The sequence below is a fragment of the Fusarium musae genome, chromosome 2 (genome assembly GCF_019915245.1).
Source record: "Fusarium musae strain F31 chromosome 2, whole genome shotgun sequence".
NCBI lineage: Eukaryota > Fungi > Ascomycota > Sordariomycetes > Hypocreales > Nectriaceae > Fusarium > Fusarium musae.
In genome coordinates, this window is record NC_058388.1 from 2784178 (window position 1) to 2798658 (window position 14481).

General features: G+C 49.0%; 4 protein-coding genes across 4 annotated transcripts; all 4 read right to left on the bottom strand.

Moving 5' to 3' along the window:
- Window positions 1–94: 94 nt before the first annotated feature.
- Window positions 95–3127, bottom strand: J7337_002772 (uncharacterized protein; the record flags this gene model as incomplete). Its single annotated transcript, XM_044820499.1, has 2 exons — window positions 95–1519; window positions 1568–3127. The coding sequence occupies 2 exons, from the start codon at window positions 3125–3127 to the stop codon at window positions 95–97; spliced, it is 2985 nt and encodes a 994-aa protein (XP_044684799.1).
- Window positions 3128–4035: 908 nt separating this feature from the next.
- Window positions 4036–5725, bottom strand: J7337_002773 (uncharacterized protein; the record flags this gene model as incomplete). The annotated part of the gene is made up of 2 exons (XM_044820500.1): window positions 4036–5531; window positions 5593–5725. 2 exons carry the CDS (start codon window positions 5723–5725, stop codon window positions 4036–4038), a joined length of 1629 nt encoding a protein of 542 aa, XP_044684800.1.
- Window positions 5726–8630: 2905 nt separating this feature from the next.
- On the bottom strand, window positions 8631–11891 carry SEC8 (exocyst subunit; the record flags this gene model as incomplete). The annotated part of the gene is made up of 2 exons (XM_044820501.1): window positions 8631–9285; window positions 9334–11891. 2 exons carry the CDS (start codon window positions 11889–11891, stop codon window positions 8631–8633), a joined length of 3213 nt encoding a protein of 1070 aa, XP_044684801.1.
- A 769-nt stretch (window positions 11892–12660) lies between these two features.
- On the bottom strand, window positions 12661–14132 carry J7337_002775 (uncharacterized protein; the record flags this gene model as incomplete). Its single annotated transcript, XM_044820502.1, has 2 exons — window positions 12661–13823; window positions 14069–14132. 2 exons carry the CDS (start codon window positions 14130–14132, stop codon window positions 12661–12663), a joined length of 1227 nt encoding a protein of 408 aa, XP_044684802.1.
- Between the last annotated feature and the right edge of the window lie 349 nt (window positions 14133–14481).

Here is a 14481-nt window from a genome sequence, read left to right on the forward strand (position 1 = left end):
CATGAAATTCGTTATGTAAATCTCCACAAAAATCCTTCTCTGAACCATCTCCATATATATATCTCGCTTACTGTTGAGCCCATGGGACTCCTTATCACTTATCAAACTCATCAATGACACTCTTCGGTTTGAAATACTTCCCCAAAGGCTCAAACTTGAGATGGCCAAGTCCGAAAGCCTCGGGACCCCCAATCTTTATCCCTCTCTCAGTTCCAGTCCACCTGTCACTTGCTGCTATCCCCAATACCACAACAAGCAGCCCATAGCGATATTCAGGTGTCCCAACTGCCTCTCCGTTCTGTGCATCAATTACACAGACTAAATCAGGCACAATAGCCAGGATATCCTCCTGATGCTCCTCCTTCCGATCAGAATGAACTCTCAGGGCAGCGATATTTTCGTTCTTGAAGGGAATCTTGACAACCCCCTTGAACTGTTCAGAGATATCCCCTGAAGCCACATGTTCATCGCGAACATCAGCCCCTTCAATGAGACACTCGCCATAAACATGCCCGTTTCTCAAGGTTCGCTCCACGCCAATAATTTTGCCTTTCCAAAGAATCTTGCCGGCTCCTGGGCCGCCACACTCTTCGATGATCGTTTCAGCGACATTGTCGACGCGGTTCTCTTTCCGTGCCCGAGCTACGGCGCGACCTATCCTCCAGGACTGTGATAGCGTATGTTCGACAGCCCAGCGTTTTGTCTCTTCTCCTGTGACAGGTGCATCTGCGGTGCCAACTTGAGAGCCCATCTCACTCAAGGCAGAGCGGATGATCCGGTCGACAGCTTCATCGGAGGATGCTCTGGGCATGACGAGCACGTTGCCGTTACCGTCGCTCACGGCGATGGGTGACCATATGGTGTCCCTCTCCTTGAAAACAACAGGTGTTGTTTGCCATTTCGTGGGATACGCTCTCCCCATCCAGTCTCCGTCAACTGTAGGGATATCCATCTGATCACTTGACCCAAGCAACAACCCGCTCAGTCCGTTGGCGCCTCCGACTTCAACAGATATCATGTGAGTAGCGGAAGTATTGCACATTTTGTACAATTCTTGTTGAGCTTCGAGTAGCTCATCACCAGCTAGCTTCTCGATCGCAACGGTAGGACTCCCTGCTCCGCCACCACAGCCAACGCGTGCATCGTCTGGAAGGTCTTCAGGATTCACAACTCGGATTATCGCGCCGTTGCGTAACTGAGTTCGTAGTCGTGTCATCAGACCGTAGGGGCTCCCGCCCCCTCCAGTGCCAAGAATATAGCAACCGGTTGCAATCCATGATACATCCCTTTCAGAAACATACCATGTTCGGTTTCTCACATCGGGACGGTATGAAAGGATATCAAGGTCTTCATCTTGTTGTGTATTATGCTTTCGTTCTGTGTTCTTAGTGTTCTTCTCATCGTGTCCCATATTTTGGTGGTCTCCCTGCTCGGCATGAGATTCAGGGGCAACCACTTCTTTCGAGAAATCGAAGTCTCCAGTCGCCCGGACAATAAACCGAGTTTTATTTTCAATATACTGTCACATCGTTAGGAATCTCTAGAGCATCACATATCAGTTGCCTACCTGAAGCGGGAAAACTTCCTTCTCGACAACTTTGACAGTCGATCTTAGAGCTCCAGCCTCAACAGTCTTTTGAACGGCAGCCCGACTAACCTCATCGAGGCACTCATTTGTCGAATTCGATACCGTCGACTGAACTGTATCCACAACCGCACTCACTCTTGCTATCGCAGCGCCAATAGCATTGGCAACCTGTGACCACTGTGGTTTGATAACCTTGCTCGCGCCCTTGAGCTCATCGGGAGCAATGACAGCTCCACCTCCTACCAGAATAACCGGTATGTCTTTGGGTGAAGTCTTCATGGTGTCGATAATCTTTTCTAGCTTGTGTTTAATTGTCAAGCTAACCTTTGTGAGCTGGTCCTCGGAAAGAGCGTCTTTCATGAGGGCTGGGTCGCCGATCTTCAGGTCTGGATTTGCTAGGACAGTGCAATCGGTTGCTGTAAGAACATTTCCTCCAAATACAACTGCTTCCTCCGGGAGTTTATATCCCACGCTATCTGGCCCAACAGAGACACTACTGTCTATCCGTACAATAGAGCCTCCGCCTAGACCGATGCTCTTGATATCGGGACAAGAAAAGTTCATCCTCACGCCCGAAAGGTCGCTATAAGCTGCCTGTTGACGAGGAAAGCCGTTCCCCAGTAGAATTCCGACATCAGATGTGGTCCCTCCAATATCAACAACCATCATGGCTTCATCCAGGACGCCTTGCACAAGGAAAGCAGCTCCTCTCATACTGTTGGTAGGGCCGCTTGAGAAAGTTCGGATCGGTAAACGAGCCGCAAGTTCACCAGACAGGACAGTGCCATCATTTTGGGTGATAAACACTGCACAACCCAGGCCTAGTCTCTTGACTGGTTCGTGAAACGATCGAATGGTCTTTCGGGCAAAAGGCAGAATGGAGGCGTTGAGAATAGCTGCGTTTTCTCTTTCGAGAAAGCCAAGATTAGCGACCTCCTTGGAACACACAACGTCACAGCCGGGTATCTCAGCCCTGATGATATCTGCCGCTCGCTCTTCTTGTCGTTCTACTGTGTCGATAGGACTGAAAATACCAATGACAACCACACTATTAATCCCTTTTTGTTTGATAATTGAGCACTGCGTTTTGATCTCGTCTTGATCAATATCGGATATCAAACGACCATCAACTTCCAGTCCGCCGTCTAACAGGGCATGGTGACCCAGGATAAGCTCTCTCATGTCATCAGGCCAGTCAACACATGGCAAGTTATGCTTCGAGAAGGGTCCGCAAAGACGAATCACAGCAACCCGTGACAGTCTCGCGGCATCTCTCTCAACAACAGCATTAACAAATTGAGTCGTTCCTATAGTCACGCTTGCGACTTCATGAGGGCGAATGGAACTAGAGCCGAGCATCGTAGTGAGTGCATTGTCGATACCGACGCTTGGGTTCGCCGTTGTCGGCTCTTTGTGCCATGCGATGATTCCACGATCAGGTCCTGAGCTCAAGAGGGGATCAATAAGGACACCGTCTGTGTTAGTCCCGCCAACGTCGATGCCAATTCGAAGACGCCGCGATGCCATGGTCGTGCTCATGGTGGATAGTTATGCCCACTCGTGGTGTCGTCTGTTGATATCACAGTGTTGGCAGCTCGGTATGCTCCGGACAACTTGTTAGACAACTGTCGCAATGTGAACAAGTTTTATGATAGAGAAACAAGATCATGTCACACAACAGTTTGACCCGATGCCAGCGATTGAGCTCCGCACGAGACAGCTTGGTTACTATTGGTCTCGCGTGGGGTGCTTTCGTCGAAGGATTCGGTGAATCAAATGTTGGAGCTTCAGAACAAAGATAAGATCCTTATCAATCAGTAGAATCCCTAGGATCAAGTGCATCGAAAGTTTTGACCAGAATCAGCCACGACAACAAGTTCGACTATACTACCTAGATTAGAAATTTTGAGGCATATGGCCCAAATGATTTATCCTAGCATTGCCTGTCATATTAATGACGGATCTTTCACCACAATTAACAAAATTTGAGATATTTAAAGGTAAATGGAAACGTGAATTCTTATTCATACAATGATTACCATCCATCCTATGACTATGCGAGGCATCGAGCTGCAGTATAACCACAACTGACTATCCCCAACGATCACCTATCCACATCTCGCCCTTGAGTAATAAGCAAAGCTATCATAGTATACTAAGGCTTGTATGCTGTTTCTGCGTTCCTCCCAGAGATATTCCAGCTGAGGAGTACAGAAAGAAGAAAATCAATAATAAAAAGTTCGCCTCTCATAGAAAGGATCATGGAATCTTGCGTATTTCTCACGACGCCTTTAACGCCAAATCTGTGTGTACCATCCCGGTGCGTCGCTCCGCATGAAGCTCAGGCCAGAAGTTGGTAAAAAATAACGAGTCTCATGCAATCATTGCCCCTATGCCAGTCCCCGTGCTTTCGTCTATTGCAAAATACAATGTCCATTGTTTAGTGCTTAAATCTCGATTGTCTTCATCGATTCGTCCACCACCTCGGGTTTCTTGCCGTTCGCCTTGGGAGATGGTTCTTCTTCCACCTTGAGGAGGTCGGATTCCACTCGGGGAATGCTGGTTGTCACTTTCGGAAGTTTGCTGTCCTGGCTTTGCCGGGGACTTTCAACCTCTACAAGCTTCTCAGGCTGAATATATGCGTCGGCCAGCTCTGGAATTGTTGTCTCCTCTGTGACTTTACTCAAAGGTGTCGCCTTCCCGTATCCTGCGCCTGGCCGGGGGCTGGCCAAAGGAGATGATCCACTGAGTCGTTGCATAGATCGGCCCCGGGGCTCACCATTCTCACCACCACTACCATAAGGCGAAGAAGAACGCGAGCCAAGAGGAGAATTAGGCTTGGGCCCCATTGACCTTCGGTTTGAAGCTGCCCTTCTTCCGTATTTCTGATCCATTCTCCACCGCAGGATGCTGAAGTACGATGGCTCAACTCTTGTCTCTTTGAACTCTCGGAGCTTCAATTCGTTGGTTTCCTCATCCACATACCACTTGCCACTGTTGAGATCATCCGCGACAACAGCCAGGAACGCAGCCCAGGAGCGCGCGACAACGTATTTAGTATCGTAGTCACGACCAAACAGAATGATCTGACCCCACTGGCCACCAGGGCCAGGAGCCAGATCGACAGCCAAGTTGTTGCCACCCCAGTCGCGGACGAGGGGGATCCATGAGCTATGAGCATATGCCTTTTGAACAGCATTGGGGGGCACGCAGTCCTGGCGAGAGAGCAGATCTTGTCTCCAAGGACCGGGGCTGCCGCCAGCTGCGGCGCCTTGCTTAGAGGAGGAAGCCTCATTGCTACCGCCGAAAGCCTTGGAAGGGGTAGAGGGCTTGTTGATAGATGTTTCGAGCAAATACTGGTGATTGACGGTCCTCCAGTTATCCCATTCCTGGACGATCTCTTCGCAGTCTAGCAACATGTGGCTAAAAATAATTCCGGTGGGCATTCCTCCTCGTTCTTGACCATCGTGAACCATAAGCGAGTCGCGGACGTCTTGAGGAAGAGAGCAGTCAAGCTGATGCTCCAGGTCGTTCAGGTCATTGTTGGTAGCACCTTCACATAGCTGGTCGTAGAGCTCTGGATAGTTTTCATCTGCCCAGGCGTCTATACGCCTCCAGGAATGGGCAACTGGCGGGGCAGGGGGGAGGCCGTCGGCAAAGTTTTGCATTGGGACATCGCCGGGGCTCTGCACCTCGAAGCCATCGCCCTGGCTGGCGTTTCGCGCGCTCATTGATCTCAGGCCAGGTGAATAGGGGGCGCTTGTTGGAGCGAAAGTAGAGCCGTCGGGTTGGAGAGGAGAAGCCCGGCCGGTTTCGTCGGAGTAGGGAGATGAGACATCGTTTCGAGAATCGGAGGCTGTTGCTACGCCAGTCATAATACCACCTCGACCATTCTGTAGGGGGACATGTCGACCGGTTCGATATGGGGAGTCAAATGAAGAATCTGCAAGTTGTTCAGTATGTGGCTTTTGAAGTGTTGCGCTCGGGTATCAGGGGTCGCATACGTCTGTCATAACTAGTCATAGTATGCCAGAAAGACCTGATGGTCGCACCGAAACTATCAAAGTAAAGTGTCAGCGGCAGGCGAAGGCAGTAAGCGATTTCGAAAGAGGGTGTCAAGACATACGTGTTTGCCATTGTGGCGGCAGTAGGGGCTTAAAACCCAAAGAACGGCGAAAAAGGGTGAACGAGCGTTGGTTGCTAGGGGTTTGGTTGCGACGGGAAGACAAGGTGAAGAGCCACAATGAAAGTGCCTGAGCCTGGTCTAGCGATTAAAGTAGAGCGGTGTGATAAAGCAAAAGGAGAGAGTGAGCGAGCGAGAAAGATTTGCGAGAGAGCGACGAATGGAGTTTGTTGATGAATGGATGATGATGTAGGGTTTGAGGTGAAGATTGATGCAGCCGAAAAGTCCCAAAAGCCCGAGTTGGTTTGTCCAATCCAATCTAATCCAGGGGAACCTGACGAGCCAAATGGGACAAATGGAGCTACAGGAGGAGAAAGGTGAGGTGGCTGCTGGCTGCTGGTCTACTCCGCTAAGACGCGTGGGGTCTTCTCTTTCTTTTTACTCCCACTGTCGTGTAAGGCCTTTAGAAGTGGATGCGCCAGGGGAATAGGATGGATAGGCGAGGTAATTATAGTAATCTTGGTAACTTGTGAGTTTCTAGTTACAATCTCGAAGCATGAAATACCCAGGCACCTAGACAGGTGCTGGTGAGGGGGGATACCTTACTAGAATGGGAGGTCGGCACTGGAAAAAAGGACACTGAGAAGGATGATGGAATGAAACAGGTTGGTAATGGGATAGATGCAATGAAAGGGCTGGCACATGAGGAGAGAAGATGAGAAAAGAGGTTGGCCTCTTTGTTTTGTTGTTGATTGATTGTTTAAAACGACCAATAGACAGACGGGCTTTGATGTCTCTCATTTGGAGCCAAGCTAGCCATGCTAGCCAGCGTCTCCGCAGTGCCTCAGTGCACTTCTGGCACTGCAGTCCGGCACTCGAACAGTGGAGTGTGGCGGAAGTGATAAGGGGCTGACAGATGATGCTACTGTTGCATTGAGGTCACTGACACTGAGTGGCTGCTTCGGCTTCAGATGGACAAAGGGCTACATAAAAGTTGGCAGCAGAGGGGAAAGGGAACTAATAGGAGATGCTCCGCGATTAGGTTAGAAAGATGCAGCCAATCGTCACCTAATTAACTACCTTAATAACCTCTTATCCGTACATATTATGGATGATATCCGTACTTTTCCATCAATTAAACCCAATGCCATTGTCTTCCAGGCTGTAACGGTTTTCACAAACTCAATGGGCAATTCATTCAAAATATTGGGTTCTAGCATTCCTAACCACGCGTGGTCCAGCTGAAGCCCATTCGATACTCCTGAATTCCATCCTATTTCCATTCCCTTAGTTCAACTAGGTACCTACTAAGCTACAGTACAAGGCCGGGTTTGAGGCGGCCAGGCGAAGGCCGCGGGGGGCTTGCATAAGGTACCTAGGCTAGGGGAGGAAAGAAAATTTTGGACCTCAACCCTAAGTGATAAAAAACACTTAGGTAAACCTAGTCTAATTTTAGGGGACCTTATACTAAGTTTATTTTGACACCCTGCATCAAGGTTTGCTGTTTTCTCGCCCCCTGAGGGTAGGGTACCTATAGAAGAGCTAGCAATGCAAGGTACCGCTCCCGCAAGCACATTATGGCCCGCTACATGTTTCGAGATTAGGTTCAGGGGCAGCCTAGGTAAGTTAGATCCAATTTTGGCTAGTCCAGGTCGCAAATGATAACGCATTGCAGAAGTTCAATGGACGACAGAGACTGAAGAGAAAACGCCGTGGCTTATTCTTGTTTTTAAGGGTCCGATATAAGTGCCTGAAACTCAATGTTGCAAAATGGACAACTACAAATACAGCAATAATGGGAAATTCACGATGCGGAGACCTATGCTGCTATGGTACGTATGTGTACAGTACCTATTTCATCAACGGCCAATTGGGTACTGTGGAGCAGCTGATCGATCGATAATCCATCCCATATCATCCATATCCACCCATGTCCGTCACGTTGAACCCCGAGAGTTATCACGGACCCGAATGCAGAAGCTTTAGATAAAGACATCTCGCCTCCGTTTGAGATTCGATGCTTGATCCTTCCATTACAAATTCACATCTAAGGTTCATTCTTGACCGATGATCTTAGCACCCTTGAACCCAGGTAATATGATCTCCCTAATCTCCTCCTCTGACAGTCTGACTTGTGAGGTTCAAACTTTGATGACCAGGGAAATATCTGTAGGTACCCAGATAATATGTCCACATGCACTCCACGAAAGACCAAAAACATCTTTCAAAGTACGAGATATTGGCCCTGAATTATTCGCCTACGGTTCCTCGACCTAGGTAAATTGAAGTTTCCTACTCCGTCTTGCCCGTATGCCCCGGCGATAAGTTATATGTTTATCAACAACCCCTGCTGCTGTTGTCATTGAACAATACGGATATCACACCCGTTCCGAATCCAAATCCGTTATCGCCATGTATTCTACCATTGCCACTTCTGGCTGGGCTGCCTCATGCAGTTCCCGTCACTCACAGACGTTGCTCAAGTGCGGGAGAGGAAAATAATTTCTAATTCTAGCGTCTCTGTGAGACTGCAACTGTGATGTCACTTGTTCTTGTTTCTGCTACACAAAGGATGGTCATAGGATGGCAATCCCCTTCCCATTGGTCTTTGCTTGTGTCCCTCGTGGCTTTCGCATGGTTCCATACGGGTATTTGCCACGGCTCACAACAAAGGCCTGTTTTTCTGTGTGTATCCGTGACAATCGATCAAGCTTGATTGCCTGCGGCAAGTTTTACGGCGATATTCAAGCAGTAATAGACAGTTTTGTTTGGTTTCATGCCTGATTCGTATAACCATTCATTACGCTTCGCTACTACCTACTTTACACATCAAATCAACCACTAACATACCTGTTCCAAGCAATCCCTCGACTCCATTGAAGCCCAGCACTTCGTGCATCACATATCGTCCTGGTCCATCTATGTCTGCCACATGTGCTCACTCAGCCCGAGCAGTTTGTCCTGCATCTGTCGCTTGGCTGCAGTGGCGATTCCTCGTTCAGGATGTGCCATAGCCTCACTATAGCAGAGCTCGACAAGTGCCTTGAGCTCGTCGTACGAAAAGTTGTCTGGATCCTGCGCGCTGGTCCCTCGTTGCTGTTCTTTGTCCTCCTTTGCCTTCTCTACAATGGCGTCTGCACCTTGTTCGTATAGCGAAAAGTAATTAGCTGCACGCGCTAGGTCCACCCCTTCCTCCACGTTCTTGAGGTTCTGTTGCAGCACAAGAATGTTGAGTTGCATACGTCCACAGCCCTTGTCATTCATAGGCGACGCTTTACATGCATTGCTCACAAGATAGCAGTTTATGAGCAGCCCCAGACCCGTTCGAATAAAGGCTATCTCCTTCTCTCTGAGATACTTCACGATGGTCTCGTCAAAGAATACCAATTCCGAGTTGAGGCTTAAGATCTGGGGGTCAGGTTCACTCACTTCCTGGTCAAGCAAGTAGGGTGCCACCTTGGGGGATAAGGCAATGGACAATGAATGGACTATGCGGCACCGGATCTCCATATGGAGAGTTAGTAGCGCAGTTCCTGCGAGTTCTTCGAAAGACGACACTATGCTGTCAAACGCTCTGAACATTGATCAGTTATATGTTTGCCTATCGGGTCGCATTACTTACTGCACAGTTTCCTGCGTTAATGGTAGTGACACAGGGCCTTCTTCTCCTGCGGTTTTGCCAGTATCGTTCATAAGAGTCCATCTTCGGCTCGAATGTCGAGGCAGGTTTTGTCGTGACGTATCTGTGTCATGCGTTGTGATCTGCCGCAGGCCAGCAATTTTAACGGCAAGCCACTTCATGCTGGTGTACAATAGGCACAGGGATGAGATGGAATCTCGATCTTGAATGATGTCACCTGAGTCGAGTGGCGACTCATCTGTGAGTTCCATCAACAAGTGTATCTCCTTTTCGGCCAGTTCCCAGTCCATCTCTTCTGACATGAAAAGCTTCTTCATTGTTTCTTGTATCTCTCCTTGGTCCAGAGAGAATCGTGCCGATGACCTTAGGTTGTCGTTGCTGATCTCGGCAGCCGGATCCTGAGCTTTGACGACAAGCGTTTTGAACCAGCTGAAGCAGCGGTCATAGTACCGCATCATTTGAGTGACAATCAGCGAGCTGAGTGCTTGGTCTGGTGGTATGGTTCCCAGCATACGACAGAAAGCTTTCACAACCTCGAAAAAGGCTGTTGTTCCTCGAAATACAGGCCGACGTGCTACCTGGCTCCAGGCTGGGTCTTGTGTGAATGCATCTGCCTCCCCAAAGACGGTATCGCTCAGTTTTGCGAGTGTCTCGTCCAATTGTGGTTGAAAGACATTGACCAAGAAATTGTCCAAGAATGTTGTTAGTGTGCTTGCTGCCAGGTCTGAACCTGGAGGGACGATGTTCTTGAGACGCTGCAGGAAGACTAACGTCGGCGGTAGTAACAAGCTCATATTGAAGACACTAGGTTCCACCAGAGATTTGTACGAGCCTGTCGTTTGATGACTGTTTCCAAACAGACCATCACTTCCTGCTCCTGCTCCTCTTCTTCCTCCCTCCTGGACATTCCGCCCTTTTCTGTCTTGCTTTCGAGATCCTAGCCCAGGAACGGCATCTTGGATGATGTTGTCCAATGCGTCATATTCACTCGTCATCTCAACAGACTTTGTATTCGCTTCAGAAAACTTGAAAAGATGCTCTCGTATGTCTTTCTTGCCATGGAGCGTATCTCCTGGGTTTGGCGAGTCAAACTGATAGACATCTGCATCGGTCGTAACATAATTATGCAGCAAAGATCTAATCTCGTTCTGGTATAGATTCCACAGTTCTTTGAAGCTTCCAAGGAGGGCACTATTGTTACCAGCGCCTTCCCTTCGGATTAGGACCTTGATAGACTCATGGAACACACGATGGCCTTCTCCAATTGCCTCAAATTTGCCATATAGAGACCAAAGGAGGTCGTAAATCACATCTGCTCGCATTTGTGTTTCACGTGTTCCGTAGACGTGAAGGCCATCGCCTCTGGCTGATCCTCCTCGTAAAGAGCTGGGATGCCTTTGATCGACCTCGTTGATAGTCTCATTGACGATAGTAAAGAGCTCAACTGGGAGTCGCTGCTTAAGAGTCTCCACGGCATTTTGCAGACGTCCGAGCCTGTTTAAAGATTCCACCAGCAGTCCTACATAGTAGAATGTATCGGCTTCGGGATTTTTCATGGGATCTTCCCGGACCGTCTTGTCAACATCAATGGCATCGAGAATAACGTGAAATGGGGCGATGGGCTTAATATCACCAAAACCTTCGGTGACGGCGCCTTGCGTCTTAGCCAAACTCTGCCATCTTTCCTGGCAATAGGGTGACTTGAGATAGAGGTGCTCGTGTAGCTCTTCTACAAGGATATCCATCAGGGCAGTCTCTTGGTTCGCAAGGTAGCTCCTCAAGTCAGTAAGGGCACCAATATCGTCCAACTCAGGCTTCCGTAGCTTTCGCAACGCATTCTGAAGCACTTCCACGGCCGTCAAAAATCTCTTCTCCGATATCCTTGCCTCCAACTGATCGGGTACTGCTCGGAGGTCATCCAGTTCATTAAGAGTTTGCACCAGGGCGTCAAACTCTTGTGATGATTTGGAAAGCTTCTTCAATTCAGGATCTGTCGCGCAGAGACTTGTTTTGGAACTCGCCAGTGATTCCTTCAAGGCACGTACTCGCTTCTGCGACTGCTGAATGCTACTTTGAATTTTGTGAAATGTACCTATAGAACTGTTGAAGCCCTGGTGATGTTCATGGACGATACCCTTGAGCGACTCTTGCAGGTAGTTGTGTGATTGCTGGAACTGGGCGTATTCGTGGGCGCGACCAACCGAGCTCCTGTCGAGCAGCTGCAGCGCCAGTTGAACAGGGACGCAATCGTCTTGACACATTGCAGGCCATTCTTTTTTTATATGGTCGATAACCTCGGTGATTTGCCGTGCAGCATGAGTGTCTGCTGGTTGTGGTGGAGCTTGTACTTGTGGTATACGTGATCGGGAGGGCATCTGTCGAAGACTGGGTGGTGGTCGCGGGTGTTGGGTGGCAGGCGGTATGGCATATCGATCGCTGCCGTACCCATCTTGATACCCGGATCGGTAGTCATCGTTGGAACGTCCAAAGTTGCCATAGCCGTTACCGTCGCGGTGAGGTCGGTCGTATCGATTCGACATGATGAGTATGGGGTTGGGAGATGGCTCGCCGACTAAGAGAAATGGGCTGTTTCGTAGCGCATCGTCGCCATACAGAAAATGACGGGTAGTGCTAAGACAGCTCTGGTAAAATAGAAGGCTCGTGGGTCTGTAATGTGCCCATATAGATAGAGTCAAGTCGTGTTCGCTGTTGCGGAAGTTAGAAGTTGGGTTGAGGGGTGGGAGCTGGTTAGGTCACATTGTGGCGTACCAGGGGAGTTCCAAGCATTGGATACCTTAAGTCACTGGGTGGGTATCTACCTTGGGTAGTACGGGGGCTGAGGAGCTATAATCTTGCGTACCTTAGGGTAACCAGGCACTCACTATCTGATCTAGAGATTGAACTCAAATATTCAACTCTAGTCACAAGGAAAGGTCGCTATCAATTCTAGCGATTAATCATAATGCCTGATTGTGAACCCACTTTTACGTTGATATAGCATCAATTCAAAATAGCCTCATCACAGGTGAGCCGAGTTTGCTCGTAGGGATGCGATATCCAGAGTGGCCAAGTATAAACAGTTCCGCAATACTCAAAAGGATAATAGATTAAAAAGAGGATATCTTGACCAAACAAGACACAACGCAACAAGCTTTACTCTGCTGTCATACTTTTGGTATATAATTTTGCTCATAAGCTTATGGTCTTCATAGCAAGTGACGAGACTCAGAGAAAGAGAACCGAAATGACGGTATCGAACTAAGTTCCACCACCCACCTGCCCTCGTACGCATCATTCTGTCAATATTCATCAATGAGTACCTCCGTGTGTAGCTGCTTGTGGAGGGGCAAGGTGTTGGTGATCGTCCCCTGCTGGTTTCTGTACACCAGTTTTATGAGGTCCCTCACCCGGACTGGCGTTCGGATCCTGGACTGTTGTTCCAGAAAGATCTGCTTGGGCTATCCGGCCATCCTGCACTTCGAGCTGATCCTGAAGAACAGCCCCAGGCTGTTCAGCAACTTGAATCCTTTTATCCTTTGCCAATATTGCTTTCACTAGACCGCGCATTCCTTCAACTATCACATCTTGCCGGTCCCAAGCCAAGAAACCTGGAGTTCCAGGGGCTCGGTTGAGGTGCACGACGTGGTATTCCCTGTTAGCCCAGCCAGGGCAAGAGTACATGGTCTTTGCAGGACGTGGGAGTGTTCGTTGCTGCTCAGCCTGATCCTCGTCTCCAGTGAAAACGGTAATGGCAACCTTGGGTTTCTTTGTCGTCTTCTTTTCCTCCACAGGCTCGATCTCTGACGCGCATTGAGCCCAGAATCGCAGAGCAGCCTCAGGGCCAGGTAGCCATATGAGACAGGTGAGAGTGATGATGTCTTTAGGTGTAAGTTCCTTCTTGGGACCAAGAGTCCGGAGCAGTTTCAGCACATAGAGGAGGAGGCCTGTCGGAGAGTCACACAGCGCATATGACGGCGTGTTTGGTTCAAAGTCACTGCGGCTATGCTGACCCAGGTTAACAGCCGACTTCTTGCTTAACTGCGGCGTCTCCTGCTTCTGTATAGCCGAGAGGTCGTCCTTGGAGTAGCCCAGAATTGAAGAGCCAAAGAGTCGAGCAAGTTTCCATTTTAACCACTCACTGGCCGAGCCCGAAAGTGTAGGGCATGTCAGAGGAGGTGCAATAAAATGAAACCCCAGACATGATTCTGAATAGTGAATTGAAAGGTGCCGGGCCAGTCTCCAATCAATAGCAGCTGGGGAAATTGAAGCAGAGCCGGCGTTACTTCCAACGTAATGTTCGTATGATAATCTCTTCATCAAGCTGTCCAGTAGCTGAGCTGTTGTAGAAACAGGAGGTGCATTAGAAGGAAGAGCATCGCTGAAGCCCAGGCCAGGCAAGGCCGGAATCACAACATGGAACGGCTGGTTTGTACCAGCATCTTCAGGATCACTCAATGGCTGAACCAGGTGACCTAGCGACAGGTTGGTCAAAGGAAATGGAGGTATTAAGAGCAAAGGAACAGCGTTAGCATGAGGAGAGCGGGCATGAATAAAATGAAGCCGGACTGGCGTTGATGAAGTGGAAGTTTGAAAACTTGTTCTGAACTGGGCAAGAGTTTGGTTCAGCTCTTCTTCGTGATTCTGCCATGAGAATGATTCTTGCCTAGGTACTATACGTGAGCCTCGCCATGCGCAGCTCTCTCACAGAACCACTTACCAAAAGTCAACAAGAGACTCAACTTGAGGTTTTGGCTCCCACCAATCTTTTGAACGAGGTTCATGAGGCAACCGGGTAAGCTCTAGTTTCTGTCGCGTGATATCAAGGTACTTGCTTGATACCTGTAAAAAAGTGAATGGTTAGTAGCTCCTCGATCGGATGATATCTCTCGTTGAGGTACTGACACGGATACGATAAGGCTGTACCTCATCGCCGAAGTCTCCGGGTTGCTGTTGAGACATGCTCTAGTGTTGTATCAGCAGATTCAGTTCTGCTTGAGCTTGACTTTGATATGATGTAAGATGCCCTAGCTCCAGTACTGACCAAATGAAGCAGAGCGAAATTGAATAGCGTAGCAAAGGGACACTTGGAGACAGGTGAGAACCGAGAAATTAAAAAATGTGACCGACTGC